Genomic DNA, 18,939 nt, shown 5'->3' with positions numbered 1-18,939 from the left:
AAGAGGAAGAATAGATGGAGCACGAACCGGCGGCGCATATGGGGAGCGACAAGAAGAGGAAGAGAGGAGGCGGGAAGGAAGATATATAGACGGTGAATGGCGGGAACGGGGGAGGTAACCCTAACAATTTCGCGCCATCTCTGCGTGCACGGATGGGCACGCGCGCGCGCTCGCCAGAGCATCGAGCGAGCCAGGCTGAAGAAGAACGCCCAAATCGGACGTTGTTTCTGAGCCAGGCCCGAGAGGAGGATTTGCACGAGAGGAGCCTGGCTAGGAGGGGGAGGCAGGCTACCAAACAGGTGCGGGTTGCATCCCACGGGCCAGGTTCGCCCGCATGCGGGGAACCAAACACGCCCTTTGTGTCCCGGCCGGAGCAAGGAGAGGCCCGCCGTCGCTGTCTTGTCGAGATCACTGCAACCCCGTTTTCCTGTGATGAGTGATGACAACCCATCATCTGCAGGCTGATGCAGCAGCTGCTTCTACTCCAGAGAGAGCCAAGCGCAGCAGAGATAGTGCCGATAGTATCTTGTTGCCTTTTTTCACTTTCTCAAAGTTAGTAGTTACGGTGAATATATTTATCTATTTATTTATTATATATATAATCCACAAACAAAGCGATCGACCCGATCTGCGTAGTAGCGCACCAGCCCTAGTCCCCGGTGACGAATAAGGATGGAGATGGTTCTACTAAATAATCTAAATATACAAATTTTTTTCTCATTTTTTCCCATTTAGTTCATTTAGTTACACTAGAGAATAACCGCGGATACCCGTTTGGAGCATCGTCCTCATCTTTAGTGACGAATCAAATCAGCAACACCAACACATCACCTGATCATCACCTCCATCCACGTCGCTTTGCTTGCGCTCAACTGAAAGGCCTCGCACTCGCTGAGCTGACGCCGGCCACACCACCGGCTCCGCTTGCACCCCAATCTTTCGTTTCGTTGCGTTTCATTTTCCCCTCGTCTCGTCTCAGCTCAGCCTCAGCCTCACTCGCTCGGCTCACTCCCCAGTACCTTCAGGCCTTCACCCCGCTATAAGAGTAGTCTGCCTGCCTACCGACTGCGCGCCGAGCAGCAGGAGCTAGCATCCGGCGAGCGAGACCGAGTGAGCCGCGCGCGCGCGCGCACAGCAACCATGGCCGCCCGTGCTCCCTCGTCCCTGCTTCTTGGAGCGGTCGCGGTGGCGCTAGTCCTTGCCGCTGCGCCGTCGGCGCTCGCCGGCGACCCCGACTACCTCCAGGACCTCTGCGTCGCCGACCTCAACTCCGGTAAGCTCCTGACTTTCAATTGAGGCGCCCAGTAGCTGACATGAGAGCATGCAGCTCCATCTCACCGTTGTCACTTTCAAATAACTCTCTACCGGTTTTGCGGCAAAAATTTCTTGTCACATGAACACGAGATTCCTGCTAAAATGCATGGGTGATTTCAGAGGCCGAATGTTGAATTTGAAGGCAGGATTTGCATATTTGTGTAGTAGTATTGCATTATCTTTGATTGATTGATGAAGCCGAACCCCCCAGTTCGCACTGTTGTGCGCTTTCTTTCTTTTCTTTCTTTTTTTTTTGTCGTGCTTTGTTGGCGTAGGAGTAGGATGGAATCCACGTTTGGTGGTGGTTATAGTGCACAAGATTCGATCGGCAACAATGGTCCAGCTACGGAGGGGAGAGAAATGGATTCTCAGTTCCAATATAGTTTCCTGACCTGCTTGGAAATCCCAACTTTTGTTTTATGAGATTCGATCGCTAGTAAGATGCGCATGTAGTTTCTGATTAATTAAACTAGTTCGAGAACGTCATGTAATTTGGACTCCTCATGTTCTCTTGACCATGAACTTAAGGTCGTCTTAATCAGTATCCATATGCATATTTGACATCTTGATGACAATCCATCCATGTCAGGAGGGAAGCCAAAACATTTCTAACTCTGTTCATGGTGAAATGCAACAACATATATAGCACCAAATTAGTTTTATTAGGCCCATCATAAAATAATCTTCATTATTCTTCATTTATTTGGTAGTGTACATATTAATACATTTTTTTAAAAAAAATGGTTAAAGTTAAAGAAATCTGACTTAAGAATAAAAAACCAAATGATCTACTGCTTAAAATAGAGGGAGTAGATTTTACAACTCATCACTCTTTGAGGCCTAGCACTCACGTGATAGTTAAACATAAAAAAAATCAACAAAAATTTGGATGAGATCAACCGACGGCAGAAAGAAGACGACGAAGGTAGAGAAAAAAGTGGTGGAAGCCAAGACGAGTGGGCTTCCGGACGCCACTCGTATCAGAAATTTTTATCACTCTCCTACACACACATCATCAAACGACACATTTGGTAGATTAACTGCAAATTAAGTAAAGCCTGTATTTTTTTTTCACTACTAGATGGCACACAGAAGCCTACGCAAGCATACTGGTTTTAGCATACGGCCAGAACTAGCAGATCTCTTCATGTGCCGTCATCCATATCGTGCTGCAGAGTTCGTGTGGGGCATCTGCAAAAGCGTCCTCGCCGCGCACTGCAGTTTATTACACCGCTAAACGGCAACGGCATAGAACCGGCCGGCACGGACGTCCATGCATGTGCATGTGCTCACATTAGGCCTTGTTTGGATGTAGTCGGATTCACATCAATCCACATGTGTTGAGGTGGATTAGAGTGGAATTTGAACTAAATTCCACTCCAATCCACACCAACACACATGGATTGAGGTGAATACGACAACATCCAAACAAGGCCTTACTATATTTCTGTATTCTGCTGCTCCGAATCCCGATCCCTTTGCATTTCACAAATAATTCAAATCCAACGAGAGCTACAACAATGATTGATCAAATGCACTACGCATGGCCGGCCGACGACGACATTGTGCAGCGGTGAAGGTGAACGGGTTCCCGTGCAAGGCGGCGGAGGCGGCCACCGCCGACGACTTCTTCACGAGCATCCTGGCGACGCCGGGCGGCACCAACACCACGTCGGGCTCCGTGGTGACGGGCGCCAACGTGGAGAAGGTCCCGGGGCTCAACACGCTGGGCGTCTCGCTCTCCCGCATCGACTACGCGCCCGGCGGGGTGAACCCGCCGCACACGCACCCGCGCGCCACCGAGCTCGTCTTCGTGCTCTACGGCGCGCTCGACGTCGGCTTCGTCACCACCGCCAACAAGCTCGTCGCCAGGACCATCGCGCGGGGCGACGTCTTCGCCTTCCCGAGGGGGCTCGTGCACTTCCAGAGGAACCCCGGCACCGAGCCCGCCGCCGTCATCTCCGCGTTCAACAGCCAGCTCCCCGGCACGCAGTCCATCGCCATGACGCTCTTCGGGGCCTCGCCGGACCTGCCTGACCAAGTGCTCGCCAAGGCCTTCCAGATCCCCGACGAGGAGGTGGCCAAGATCAAGGCCAAGTTCGCGCCCAAGAAGGGATGACTGAGTATAATGAAGATCCAGATATAACGAGAAATTTTGTTGAAACTGGTCAGTGATTGATTGGTTGGTTCGATTATTGTTGTTGGTCTGTTTGTGATTCTGCCATGCATGATGCAATCGTGTCAAATTGCCGGCGGCTTCCGTTGTGATCGTCGGTTAAGTGCGTGTGTGGTGTGACCTGCAGAAGAATTAGTCGGTAGGTGTCTCGCTTGTACTAATAAGTTGCAGGTCTGGAGAACATTCTATCTGTTATAATGCCCTATTATTAGCCCAATCATCTGTAAACCATTCTGTTGATTTTTTTAGATAAAGGATAAATATCCGGCTTCATCTATCCAAAGATAGAATCAGACCAAAAATTACAGGACGTTCAAAGAAAAAAAATCTGCTGTACAATCTACAGCTGCAAGCACGACTACTGGAAAAGAAAAACAGTCCTTGACTAAGCAAAACCAACATGTCTATGCATAAGCCAACCATTGCAACTAAAGAAAGCTAAAGCCGACGTCTCCAGGCGAGTTGCTGCCGAAATCAGTAGATCTTTAAGATCTTCATGCCGCTGCAATATTGCCCATTGTCGTAGCCAATGAGTTCCTCGGAAGAGCACCTGCAAAAGAGACTTAGGTTTGCATTTATCAAAAATTATTTCATTTCTTGTTAGCCATATTGTCCACAGTAAGGCTGATGTTGTTGTTAATAACAATGAATTAACTTTTTTACTACCCAACTTTGACCAATTTTCAAACAAATCATTGATGCTCAGTGGAGGTGGAATCCCAAAAAGTAAATGTATGGAACGCCACAAAAACTTGGCATAATAACAATCGAAAAAAAGATGTTGAATTGACTCTGAAAGATGGCAGAAACCACAAGATTTGTCTCCATGCCAATTTCTCCTAGCTAAGTTATCCTTTGTTAGAGTAACACCCCGTTTTAAGTACCACATGAAAATTTTAATTTTCATTGGTAGCTTTGTTTGCCAAATATCTTGTGAGACACGTTCCCCATTGTTAATTAAAGCAGCATACATTGACTTGACTGTAAAGATTCCCGAGGACTTTGAACCCCAAACAAAAACATCTCTCTCCTGCATTAAGTTTAAGTGTTGTAGAGAAGCCAAAATTCGGCGCCAGCTATCTAAGTTTCTGCCCACTAGATTCCTCCTGAAGGAGATGTTTAAGTTGGGAGAACTCAAAATAGTTGCAATAGAATCTTGCTTCCTTCTAACGATATTAAACAATGCAGGGAATTTATCTTTTAGAGGTTTGTTACCCACCCAAGTATCAATCCAAAATCTGGTTTGGGACCCATCTTTTACATTAAAATGTCCAAGTTCTAAAAAAGTGTCTTTCACTTTCATTAGACTTTTCCAAAAATGCGAGTCCATCGGTTTTTTTTTCACAACTTCCTATGCTCTTATTCTTAATATACTTGTTCCGTAACAACTCTTGCCATAAATCATCCTCATTTAATAACTTGAACAGCTATTTACTAAGCAAACATTTGTTTTGAATTTCTAAGTTTTGGATTCCTAGCCCTCCTTGATCTCTAGGCTGGCACATAATTTCCCATTTGACTAATCGGTATTTTCTTTTGTGTTGATCATTCTGCCAGTAGAAACGAGACCTAAAACAATCCAATTTCTCCAACACACCCTTTGGTAGTTCAAAAAAAGACATCATAAACATCGGTAGACTTGACAGCACCGAATTTATGAGAACTAACCGACCACCAGTTGTTAGCATTTTACCTTTCCACCCGCTAAGTCTTTTTTCAATGCGTTCCTCGATAGATTTCCGGTCCTTATTGTGCAGCTTCCTGTAATGCATAGGAAGTCCCAAGTATCTAAACGGGTATTTTCCCAAAACACACCCAAACAGTTGCGAATAGAACTCTTCGTGATCTTTTGCTCTACCGAAACAAAAGACTTCACTTTTATGAAAGTTTATCTTTAAGCCAGATAGTTGTTCAAACGTGCTTAATAATAGTTTCATATTGATAGCTTTCTCAACATCATGGCTCATAAATATCACTGTGTCATCCGCATACTGGAGGATGGATAAACCATCTTGGATGAGATGTGGGATAACACCTTCTACTTGGCCTGCATCTTTTGCTCTAGCAATTAGTATGGCCAACATATCCACCACTATATTAAATAGTATTAGCGACATGGGGTCACCTTGCCTTAAGCCTTTTTTAGACTGGAAATAAGGTCCTAACTGGTCATTAACCTTGATATTAACGTTACCGCCTTGTGTAAAGTGTTTTGTCCACTCACACCATTTGTGAGAAAAACCTTTCATTCTTAAAGTTCGTTGTAGGAAATCCCAATTTACTTTGTCATAAGCTTTCTCAAAGTCTATTTCAAAAATCACCCCATCTTGTTTTTTTGTATGTAATTCATGAATAGTTTCATGCAGAATCACAGCACCCTCCATGATATTTCTTTCTGGCAAAAAGGCTGTCTGAGTCGATCTTATCAGTTTTTGGGCTACTATGGTAAGTCTATTTGTCGCCACCTTAGTGAAGATTTTAAAAGAGACGTTCAACAAACAGATAGGCCTATATTGTTGAATTACCCTTGCTTCAGCTTTTTTAGGTAACAAAATAATATTACCAAAATTCAAACGATTTAGAGGTAGTGTTCCCTGATAAAAATCCGAGAACAAAGCCATCAAATCATTTTTAATTAGCTCCCAAAAAACTTGATAAAACTCCGGAGGAAAGCCATCCGGACCAGGTGCTTTATTATGTTCCATTTGGAAAATAGCTATTCTAACTTCCTCCTCCGAAAATGGTGCAATTAACAACTCATTTTCCAGATCTGAGACTTGAGGTATGTCCGCCGTCTGTGATTCATCTAATGAAATTAGAGAGGCATCAGACGGACCGAACAAGTTTTTGTAATAACTGGTAATATGCTGTTTAAGTTGAGCATCACCAGTTATAATACTTTCCCCATCGTCAAGCTGAAAAATATGAGTTTTTCTGTGCCTACCATTGGCTAATAAGTGATAGTACTTAGTATTAGCGTCACCTTCCAACAAGTGCTTCACTTTAGCCCTTTGGTACCACTTAAGCTCCTCCTCCCTCAAGAGCTCTGCCAGTCTTTCATTTAGAACATGTTTTAAATTTCTTTCAGATTCATTCAACTCCACCAGCTCTGCCTTTTTATCCAGCTCATCTAGTTTGTTTAATAAAGAAATTTTCTCTTTTTTGTACAGTCCACTCACATGTTTTGCCCAACCTCTAAGATGTTGTCTTAATCTTCTAATTTTCATTTGCCACCTTTCTATCGGCGAACCAGAAACCGTAGTATTCTGCCAAATATCCGCCACCATCTCACAAAAGCCATCTCTCAACAACCAACCCAACTCAAATTTGAATTGAGTTTGAAAAGTTGACGAAGCATTATTTGTAGAGACTAAGAGTGGTGTATGATCAGAAATTTCTCTATTCAGCGCCTCCACAGAGGTATGAGTAAACTGTGCTTCAAAGTCTGTACATACTAAGACTCTATCTAACCTTTCAAAAGTTTGGTTTGGCATATTATTTGCCCAAGTGAATTTTCTTCCTGACAACTCTATTTCTCTTAGGTTCAGACTGTCAATGACAGCATTAAACATAAATGGCCATCTATCATTATAATGATCATTATTTTTCTCGTCAGGCCCGCGGATAATATTAAAGTCACCACCTATAAGACTAGGTAAGGTGTCCTTTGAACAAATCCGTACTAGTTCAGACAAGAATTTTGCCTTTTGATCTACCTGTGCTGGGCCATAAACTGATGTCAAATTAAATTTAAAATCGTGTTCTTTGTGTCTAAGCTTAAATCTGATTAAAAAATCTCCTTCTTCAATTTCCCCAATGTCGAAAGTTAACAAATGAATGCCTAGAATCATACCACCAGATCTACCATGTGGAGCCATACAATGCCAAATAAAATCATTACCAGCACATATAGTGTTAAGAATATTTGGTGGGAAGCTAGCTTTTCTGATGATATTACTACGTACTGCGCCTACCTTTTAAGTGGTTTATACCAGGATCCGGTCATCGTTGTGCTTGACTCGACAATGTTGCAAATAATCTGCCTGCATGGTTTGGTTGTTGCCAGGGAGACTATCTTATGATCATCTTATATCTGCCACGCGCCCATACGCTGGTAGTGGGCTAGTGAGTAGTGGCCTCTGAATTAACTAGTCTGAACTCTGTACTGAAGCATGAAGGGTGTACCACAATTCGCCTGCAAATCTTTTAAACTTACATGGGAAATCATTGTGGTCAAACTCTCCCAATCACATGGGAACTGAAACACCGTGGAGTGGCGCCTGATTTAACTAGTGTCAGCTGAAGCAGGAAGGATCACGATTCGCGACGGCAAATCCTTATCCCCAGCTAATGATTGAGGTCAAACAGCTGGAACTGGATGACTAATAGCAGAAACCTTCCCAGAACATTGTGAAATTGTGAACAACGACAGAGAGCTCTAAACCTGCAACTGTGATGCAGAGCATCCTGAACTCACTAGCTGGGCTACGCGAAAATGATAGGAATATAGGTCAATAGGATCACGGACAGAATTCTACAAGTGTAGGATGGCAGCTCGTGATCGTGGAGAACATGAGATGAAACTCTCCCTTCCAAGGAACAACCACCGGGTAGTCACTAATCACAAGTCACAAGACCATAATTCAGGCGGAGGAAGAATCATGTCATGTCACATCGCGTAGATTCATCGGTTGAATTAATTCAGCCATTGGCTGTCTTCATGGATAATCAGCATTCAGCAAGCATCTGCATGTATACTACTTCATGATCGTGACCCATGAGCAATGATATGATTGATGATCCGTTAATAATCACGCAAGCCACATGCAACGTGCATGATCACCCCTGCTGTGTCGCCGGCCAACCGCCGTCGGCTCGCCGGCAGTTGCAAGCTTATAAGTACCACACAAGCAGAGAAGACAGTGTGCATCATCAGTGGCAACACATTGCAATTTGCAAGTGATCTGGCTTGGCCCTGCCACTCAGCCTCCTAGTGAGAGACGATGGAGAAGGCAATGCTGCTCTTGTTGCTGAGCTTGTGCGCCTCTCGACTCGGCGGCGCAGTGGCGCAGCAGTACCAGTACTGGACGCCGGCCACCGCGACGTTCTACGGCGGGAGCGACGCGTCCGGCACCATGGGTAACACTCTCACTGAGGCCTGACCCATTTTCTTGGCAATGCATGCAACTCTGATCCACGCCGGCGTTCGCCGCACTGATGCGCGTGTACTTGTCGTGCGCCGGCCGTGCGCAGGCGGATCGTGCGGGTACGGCGACCTGTACAGCGCCGGGTACGGGACGCAGACGACGGCGCTGAGCACAGCGCTCTACGGCGACGGCGCCTCCTGCGGCGCGTGCTACCTCGTCACCTGCGACGCGACGGGGACGCAGTACTGCAAGCCGGGGTCGCCGTCGGTCACCGTCACGGCCACCAACTTCTGCCCGCCCAACTACGACGACGCCAACGGGTGGTGCAACTCGCCGCGGCGGCACTTCGACATGTCGCAGCCGGCGTGGGAGACCATCGGCGTGTACCAGGCCGGCGTAATACCCGTCAACTACCGGAGGGTCTCGTGCCAGCGGTCCGGCGGGATCAGGTTCGCCATCAGCGGGCACGACTACTTCGACCTTGTCACCATCACCAACGTCGGCGGCGCCGGCGCGGTGGCCGCGGCGTGGATCATGGGCACCGGCGGCACGGACTGGCTGGCCATGAGCCGCAACTGGGGGGAGAACTGGCAGAGCGGAGCCTACCTCACCGGAAAGGCCCTGTCGTTCAAGGTGCAGACGGACGACGGCAAGGTCGTCGTGGCGGATAACGTGGCGCCGGCGAACTGGCAGTTCGGCAGCACCTACCAGGCCTCGGTCAACTTCTACTAGAGTTGGCCCAGTTGGCCGCGCCACTTCTGATTCTAATGAGTGGGCCATGTTCACTAACAGCCCATGAGCCCCGCAGAGAATCCTTACAGTAAACACGTGTATAAATTTTTTTAATTTGATAATATACGAACAGATTGTAAGCGCACTTAAGTGTATTCCTATAATGTCCATCTAAACGAAGTTCCATGTTGAATTTATTGTACGAATTCCACCATACTTTTTTATATCATATATCAGGAAAAAAAGAAAAGAATTCCACCATGGGTTTTGATACTTTGTTATCCTGACCTGATGCCTAGGGATGAAAATGGTACGAATATTTTCCGACCGTATTCGAGACCGAATTCGTTTAAAGGGGTTTAGATCTGTCCGTATTCGAGTCCGAATATTCAACATCCGATACCGTATCCGTATCCGAATACTTAAATTGTATATTTGTGATGTCGACATCCAATCATATCTTATCCGACATGGTTGATATTATCCGTATTCGAATCCGAATCCGACCAAAAATATGAAAACAAATATCATATCAGTGATATCCGTCCGTATCCGATCCGTTTTCATCCCTACCTGATGGGCCTCTGTAAAGACTGCAGCCTGACGCGGATCTAAATATTGTTTTTTTACTGGAAAAGATCTAAATGTTGTTACCATCTATATTTAATTTTTTTCTGGAAACATATATATTTAAGGAAAATGTTTATTTTTTCTCTCTCAATTTTCACGAAAGTCTATTTTTTCTTCCTCAAATTCAAAACCAGACAAACCACCTACCTCAACTTTTCAAACCGTGCATTTTACCTCCTTGAGCATATCATATTATATATTTACTGTGTAGATATGCTCATGTGGATTTAAAATGCACGGTTTAAAAAGTTGTGAGAGATAGTTTATCTGGTTTTGAAGTTAAGAGAGAATAAGTAGACTTTCGTAAAAATTAAAGGAGAAAAAGTAGACTTTTTTCCATGTCCTCTCCGCTCGGAGAACTTGTTGGGCTAAATGGCCGCAGTGCACTGAACGGGCCAAGTTAACTAACAGCCCATGAATTCCAAAACAAATTTTCACGTTGAATTTCTTATTGGCAAAATTCGACAGCAAGCATCTTTTAAAGCTCCTTAAAAAATTACTTGGTAAACCAATAATTATGCCAAGCGAGAAAAATGACTAGGGAGATCTAATTTTGCTTTTTGTGTGATAGTTTTCAATAGTTAATAGTTCCCGAAAACTGGAAACTCATGTCAGAGAAAAGTGGGAAACCACGTCAAAACCGCAACGGGGTGCCCAAAAGGAAAGCAAACATGTAATACATTTAAATATTCGTGAGTTGAGGTAGAGATTTATCAAGTGCTTCTCTTTAGGGAGATCAAATGCAAAAAATATTGTAGGGCTGGTTTTTCCTATTTGTTAGAAAAATATGAATTAGTGAGTTGTATTAAGGAACTATTGGAGATGTTTTTCATATACTTTTTTGTCCTAATCATGACTCTTGTTAGACTGTAAATTAAAGAAACAACAAGCAGATACAAAAATTAAAGAAACAAGTAGCCATAGGTGCCGCAGAACTACTGCTATGCTACAACTGTTAATATCAGCAGTGCTAGCTGCTCCATTGGCTGCAGTAACACTTGATATATTTCTGAACAGCCATAACAGTTATCAAAAAGACCTTATTGTTAAGCATCAACAAGTAGTCTGAGCTCTCATTTTTCTTATCCAAGATATAAAATCAGCACATTAAAAGACATTAATTCTTAAATAAATTTTCTCGAATTTGTTCAACACAATGAACTGTAAAAGTGATAGCTTGCGAATGCAAATAGTTGATAGACAGTGATACTCAATTTGGTCAATTCAGAACTACTCATACTGATCTGCAATGTAGTAACCATTCACAGAACACAGTGATACTCAATTTGGTCAATTCAGAAATACTCTTGCTGTGAATTCAGAAATACTCCTACTAATCTGCAATATAGTAACCATTCACAGAAATTCTGATCTTTAAAAACGAAACATTCACAGAAATTCATGCATAACACATTCTAGCAAGCAGAAAACTATAAGGATAAGAATTATTATCTGCATACTAGTAGAGGAAGCCACTGCTGGATAAGACGATTCACCTGCTCTTAGCGTACTAGTAGAGGAAGCCTCCTGGATAAGACGATGAGCACGACCTTGGCTTGCCAGATTGAGCTACTACATACAAATCCACCAAAAAGAATTTAATGAAGAGCAATCTGAGATTCCAAAGAAATACAACCAGTAGCCACCTAGCAGATCGTGCGCTCCACGATGGCACTACATCCAAATCAAGCCATTGGGGCCGGATCCTGCGCTCGTGGCTGCTGCTGCCACCATCGTCGGATTGAGGCTCCTGCACGACGCCTGGCCCAGGTCGAAGCTATCGGACGCATCCCCCAGCGGATCCTGCACGGCCGGATTGAGGTGTTAGGGATGGATCTTGTGCTCTCGAACGTAACTATGGCCAGATTGAACTATTGGACCAGATCCTGTGCTCATGGCTGCTGACGCCGCCATCATTGGATTGAGGGTCCTGAACACTGCCGTAGCCTGGGTCAATGCTCTTGGACGCATCCCTGTCGACGAAAGCTAGTCGGCAGTCTACCTTGGGGTATACTCACGGTAGTAGTTTATCGGTAGACGGTGCGCAAACTACGAACTCGATGGTGACGCAAGACACGGACAAACTTTTTATCCAGGTTCGGCCGCCGAGTTGGCGTAATACCTACGTCCTGCGTCTGGTTGTATTGATTTGTGTTGAGAGAATATGATGTGCCCTAGGGGGGTCCCTTGCCCCTCCTTATATAGTCTGGAGGGCAGGGTTACAGATCTGGAAACTAATCCTAGTCGGTTACAACTGCCATGGATAATTCGATATCAATTCCTATTCTAACCGACTAGAATCCTGCTTGATCTCCACATCTTGTTTCCTTGCGCGAAACTCCAGGTTGTCGGATCAAGCCTTGAACTCGCCTCGTAATGGGCCAAGCCTCCTAGCCGAAGTCTAGCCGTAAGGGTATAGGGGTTTATACCCCCACAATCCCTCACCAGATTCTGTGCTTCTAGATGCCGCCATGGCCGGATCGAAGTGTTGGGGCTGGATACTAACCTGCACTCATGGCACGCTAGATGGTGGTAGGAGCCATGGCATGAGACAACAACACTCGAGGGGGCGGTTGAGCTCAGGTGGAAGGCACAGTAGGGGTGGCGGCTCATGGGTGAGAGGCAGATGGTGGAGACTGGGGAGGCAGTCGGTGGATTAGGTTATGGACAGCTTATATATGTGACCAGGTATTGGGTTTTGGGCTGGATATCCACTATACTAGACTTGGTACCACTAGTGGTGGCATACGATCTGTGACGTTCTTTGAATCCATCATCCAGAATCCGTCACGGATTAACAAATTTTTTGTAGTGATATGCTTCACGAAGGCCACGCTCGTGCTACTGATAGAATGGGCTGCATAGGAGTCGTTCCGACCATGGTCTACACCGGCGTGAAGGCGCACAAGGCCGGTAGGACCAGCTGTATGGGCCCTCGACAATGCGACGACACTGCACGGCGAACGCGGACTCGCCGGCGACTCAGAGGACGTGCACGAGCTTGGTGGTGGATAGGCCGTTGCCGTCGGCGTCAGAGAAGCCGAAGGCGTTGCACAGGTCCTCAACGGCGGCCGCGTCGCCCGCGACGGTGGCGTCGAGCGCCGCGATCTCGTCCAGGCTGATGAAGCCGCCACGACGCCGCCTCGAATTGCACAAGCGCGGCCAACAGGTACTCGCCAGGGGACACCGCAGACGGCCAAATGCCAGTACGAACGCGGCGGACGCCTTCCAGATGCACCGGCCACACCTCAAATCATTAATCTAGCAGAGACACGGGGAACAAAGTTCCAAGTCCTGGCTCCTTTTGGCCTGCAAGCGATGGTAGCCCTTGGATCTTAGTTGGAGGGTAGATGGAGAGAGTAAAGTTACGTTGTAACTTCCTTGAGTAAAGTCACTGAATCTGGATCTAGACGGCACTGCAGCTCTACGACCGCAAGTGCAATCCGGGGCAGAGCGGTTTGTTTTGCCGAGTTCGCTTGTATAGCAGGGCCTTGTTTACTTCCAATTTTTTTTAAAAAAATATAAATAGTAGCATTTTCGTTTGTATTTGACAAATATTGTCCAATTATAAACTAACTAGGCTCAAAAGATTCGTCTTGTCAATTCCGACCAAACTGTGCAATTAGTTTTTATTTTTATCTATATTTAATACTCTATGCATACGTCTAAAGATTCGATGTGACGGGAAATCTGAAAAATTTTGCAAAATTTTTGGGAACTAAACAAGGCCCAGTACGATTTGTTGGTTTATTAGGAGAGAAAAATATTACTAAACGGTTACATTGTATTGACAAATTTGATAAAAAAAGTTTAAACGAACAGGTTTAAATTTGGTTTATGTTAAAATAGAGTATATTGTTTGTTCACTGAAAAATATTGTTAAAGCAGTGTAGTGGAATCAGACCAATTTTAGTTTCATCAGACTTAGAGCCTGTTCGCTTAGTAGAAAAGACATGACTGAAAGTATTGTTCACTGATAGTAGCTGACAGATTCAACAAATAAACTAAAGCGAGGAGGCTCTTAAACTTATTTAAATTTCAATTGAATTTATAGCAAATAATTATAAACATTTAAGATTGAAGATATAGATACTATAAAAAATTATATTACTACATGATAAAATTTAGTGGAATAAGCATGGAGATTTTTATATAAACTATAATTAAACTTAAATAAAATAATTTAACAAAGTAGTATTATTTTTTTAAAAAAATGAGAGAGTAGTACTACCAGTAACGTACTACGGTCGAGAGGAAAACAAGGCGCATCTGAACTGTGAGCGGAGGGTAGCATAAGAAATGAGGCCTTGTCTAGTTCCACCCAAAATCCAAAAACTTTTCAAGATTTTCCGTCACATCGAATCTTTAGACGTATGCATAGAATATTAAATATAAATAAAATTAAAAACTAATTGCACAGTTTGGCCGAAATTTACGAGACAAATCTTTTGATCCTAGTAAGTTTATGATTGGACAATAATTACCACAAACAAACGAAAGTGCTACAGTGTCCCGAAAAAATTTCAGCATGGAACTAAACAAGGCCTGAGAGTAGTACTACCTCTACCTCGTACACGCGTGTCAGTTGCAATGGTACAGGGTGCGATTATATATTAACACATAAATTAGCATATGTACCCCCCGTATTAGCTGTTGGGTTCGAGGATAATCGAGACGGGTTGCAGTGCAAAGTGTCAATGTGGTTTGGCGCCCGTTGTTTCTGGAATGGGTCAGGTCAGTCGGGGAATCTTTCTAGAACTAGAGCGGCTGGGCTGGGCGGAGACAATCCGTGGAAATGCCTCAACACTTTACAGCGTTGGACGCAACAAATCGTGCACGTTCTGAGAAATGGGAACCGGCTCCTTTTTCCCCAGCATTTCTCCGCTTCTCACGACAGCATACTGTATGTACTGGGCTAGTAGCACATTTGTGGGCACAACCGCATCAGTTTTTTCTCGGCCCCTTGGCTCGTGTCTACCACCCTAGTACGGTAGTAGTTGTTTGTTGTATTTTTTATGGTTTTTTTGTATCACTCTGTCTAATATATACGGGTCTTTTTTATCTCTATATATCAATCAATCTAATATTAAAATGTGATAGTTTCTTCCCACTCATTTTTTTTTACTTTCTAAATTTGCCTTATTTTGTCTCGGCTTGTTATTGCCTAATAAATTGTCCTCGCACTTTCCGCATCTAGTATATGATGATCTGAATTCATTTGTATATAACTTGTATTTATGACCTAATGTCCATACGAGTTAAAACAATTCGTGTCCAGCGATAATATAAAGTACCATATTTTAACCCATACTAGGTTATTTCCCTTGTAATTGCTAATTAATAATATAGTCAGCAACTCTTCTATTCGAATCGTTTAAATAAATCTAACTAAATGAGATGTCGACCGTAAGCATGGCCACGGTCGATTATTAGTAAAATCTACTAGCGCTGTGTATTAGATCATGTTTAGTGCACGACTTAACTACAGATGGCGGCAAACAACCGAACACAGCAGGAGCGGCGGGTCTAGTAGCCAGCACTGCGCACACGCACTAGCAGCCGTCTCGATGGCGACATTTTCCATTTTTAAGCGTGCGGTTCAGCTGCCGGTCCACGTTTGCTGGCATGGTTCTCGCGCGTCCAAGTCCATAAGGTCATCACTCATCACCGTTGTGAGAGTACTGACACTCGAAGTCTAGAACTCTAGAAGCTTACGCACCTTAGTACGTGTCACTGCCCGGCCTAACTAGTATCCGTGCCTCTGTATGAATCCTTCTCCCATCATCATACTCAAAGTCAGACAATGAGCCTTCTAACTGTATGCTATTATGAAAGATTGATCAAACTATGATGCCACTAAAAAGTTATTTCGCACCGTTATGCTCAACTTCATCTTCAGCTATATCCGTGTGTCATTCCGTTTGTTTTGAAGCCTAACGACAGTTAAGTGACCTATCAGACTTGAATGCCTCTAGACCACTTGGTCTTGACAACAAATATTTTTTGTCTCCAGTGCCACTAACTGCTAGTTTTTTTCTGTTGCAACAATAATGCTAGTAAAATTCACCCAAAAATACTTGGATTACTAATAAGTTCTACTCTTCTTCGGTTCATCTGGTAAGAAACTCAAAAGAACGAGAAGGGTGAGAAAATCCAATGCTACCACGATCGTCCAAGGAAAGAAATTATTTTCCACTGTTTTAAGAAAACAGAGTGTTTTTCGAAAGGAAAAGAAGATAATAGCATGGGGTTTTCATGGAGGGAAATTCCACTGAGAAGGTGGTGATAATTCGAGGAACGAAAACCTTATTTGATCCCAGATCGTAAGAGGACAAGCTGGCAGCTCACCGGCGTCCGCCGTCTCCTCCACCGTGGCATTGGGCTGCGGCAGACGCTGCAACAGGAAGCACCACATCCAGCTCGCCAGGTCCAGCTTCTCGTCCCCAGGGCGCGACTTGCCCCCGAGCAGGAACCCCAGGTCGAGCCCGATCCCCGGGTGCGCCCAGAGCGAGCTGCTCCCGTTTTGGCTACGGCTGCACCCGCGCCCCGAGAGAGCGCTGGGGGACTGGCCCATGAGGGAGGCGCGGTGGTGGTGAGGTGACGAACGGGAGGAGGCGGTGTTGGCCACGGAGCACGTGGCGGAGGTGTAGAATCTGGAAGACGTGGCGGAGGTCTCTGATCTGGCTAGGGTTCAGTGGAGAATGGAGAATTTCTCAGGGCTCGATTTGATAGGGATTCACGCGTGACTGGAAGGGCAAGAAAGACATTGTGTTACCTGGGACCTACGTGTCAGACCTCTTTAAACAGAAGAATGGCACACGAGTATAGCCGAAGATGAAGTTGGGCACAACGGTGTGAAACAACTTTTTAGTGGCCTTCTAATTTGGTCAATTTTTCATAATGACATACGGATAAAAATCTCCTAATTACGTGTGTGACTTGAAACGGCCCTTGCCGCCTCGGCATGATCCTTCGTTATGGGAAAAAAATGTAATCATTGTGGTGCGCCTTATTAATATTAACATGGTGTATGTATCTGCAAATTTATTTAACTTCACATAGAAAAAAGTTTAAAAAATCTACATAGAAAAAACTAAAATATACAGTTCATTACAATGAATTACATCTATTTATAGCCGTTTATAGACAATTCAAAATTAGGCCAACAACAAACTATTTTATGCATGTATATGAATTCATAAATCATGGTGTAGGCCTCTCGTTTTTGGTGAACACGCAGAAAAATTTAAATTTTCTGTCATTATATTTCTATGTATATTTTATTTTTTTATGGTATTTGCATTTTTTTCATGTATTTTCACACGTATAGAAGAACTGGAGTTTCCAGTAGCGCGTGTGGTGGCTCAGCTCCATCTATCTAGACCTCACCTGCTTAACACATGGTCCTAATCAAAACCATCTAAATGTATAATGTAACTTGTACTCTCATCATCCACAAAAAGAATGCAATTCTCTTATCGAGAAGAAGTCAAACAATTTAAATCTGGATGAAAGCTATATAAAAAATGCAAACATTTATGGTACAAAATAAATACTATTAAATTAATTATGCAATATATTTTCGTAGTAAAATTTATTGGAGACACAAATGTTAATATTGTTCATTACAAACTTGATCAAACTTTAACCTAGTTTGACTAACGTAAATACTGTAATTGCATTCTTTTGTGGGTTAAGACTTGAGAGAGTACGAATGTACTACTTTAGAGCATGTTTGGATTGTTAGTGAACTAAAAATTTGGCCAAAACTAGCTTAACCAAACATCCAACTAGTTGCTAATTAACTAGCTAACTAATCTCAGCTAGTTCTAACTAATTTTTAGCCCTATATAATTAGTAGTTGTTATTAGTGAGGCGGCCACCAGCGTAGGTAGAACCTATAATAGTTGCCCCATAGGACAAATGAGCTAGAAAAGTTTGAGTCATGTGAACACAACTAATCCTCTGTTTGGACTAACTAGGGCTACTTATTAGTTGTTCACACTGCTCATGTTAGACGGAGTGACAAAGGTGTTTTGTGGAGGACCTAGGACTGCCGCAACAAACAACATGGGGGGCTTTTGTTTTTAAGTTCATATATAAAAACATTATTGGAGAGGGCTAGGAGATAAATTGAGGTTGATACTTATTTTTGTTAACTTGCTAAAGTCATTGGTTTAGCAAGCAAATTATACAAAGTTCTTGAAGATGCTCTAACAATCTAACATGATATTATGTCATAGTGAGACTAGATTGAACTCCTACATTTTCTACATTTTTGTTTGTGATAGATTGAGGGTTAAGGTCTTATTTGGAAACTCCAGCTAATAGTTAGCTTCTAAATAGTTGGAATGATCCAAATTAAGTCTAGCTAGTATGCCAACTAATTGTTAGCTAAGTACTTAGCTAATAGCTATGTCACTAATGACTCCAACCCCAGCTAACATATTGCAAAGATTTACATCTATCTATCTCCATTCTCATGATTTACCCATAAACTCCAAAAGATGAACGATAGACAAAACCATCAATACATCAATCTTTTAGCTCGGGGATCAAACAATACTTAGCTAACATGTATCCAACTAATAGCTAGTTACCTAACATTAGTTATGAACTTTTAACTATAAACTAATAGCTGCTAGTGGATTCAAATAGGCCTAAATAACTCTATGGATTGAAATAGGCCTAAATAACTCTATGGATTGAAGCGTGCTTTTATTATTACAAAAATATTTTTTCGAAACTCCTTTATTTTTAAGGAGAGACGACACTATTAAAACCACTTTTTCAAAATGGTTTATCACTTTTCAAAATGGTTTATGAACCGACTCCCCCTTGAAAATCTATTTTTAGAGATGTCTGAGTTTTTGATCTGCATCTAGAAATGTGTGCAACATAGCAAATTTTATATATTTTCCAAAGTTTATATCAAACCAG

The 18,939-nt window shown here is 43.5% G+C and overlaps 2 protein-coding genes across 2 annotated transcripts; both read left to right on the top strand.

Annotated features, from left to right (window-relative positions):
• On the top strand, positions 876 to 3,763 carry LOC8056583 (germin-like protein 5-1). The gene is made up of 2 exons (XM_002457255.2): positions 876 to 1,273; positions 2,886 to 3,763. The coding sequence occupies exons 1-2, from the start codon at positions 1,141 to 1,143 to the stop codon at positions 3,431 to 3,433; spliced, it is 681 nt and encodes a 226-aa protein (XP_002457300.1). The 5' UTR covers positions 876 to 1,140; the 3' UTR covers positions 3,434 to 3,763.
• On the top strand, positions 8,397 to 9,566 carry LOC8056582 (expansin-A9). The gene is made up of 2 exons (XM_002457254.2): positions 8,397 to 8,629; positions 8,744 to 9,566. Exons 1-2 carry the CDS (start codon positions 8,494 to 8,496, stop codon positions 9,367 to 9,369), a joined length of 762 nt encoding a protein of 253 aa, XP_002457299.1. The 5' UTR covers positions 8,397 to 8,493; the 3' UTR covers positions 9,370 to 9,566.

Source organism: Sorghum bicolor, chromosome 3, assembly GCF_000003195.3.
Source record: "Sorghum bicolor cultivar BTx623 chromosome 3, Sorghum_bicolor_NCBIv3, whole genome shotgun sequence".
Classification (NCBI taxonomy): Eukaryota; Viridiplantae; Streptophyta; class Magnoliopsida; order Poales; family Poaceae; genus Sorghum; species Sorghum bicolor.
Note: the sequence above shows the minus strand (reverse complement) of the source record. Positions and strands in the feature narration are given on the sequence as shown.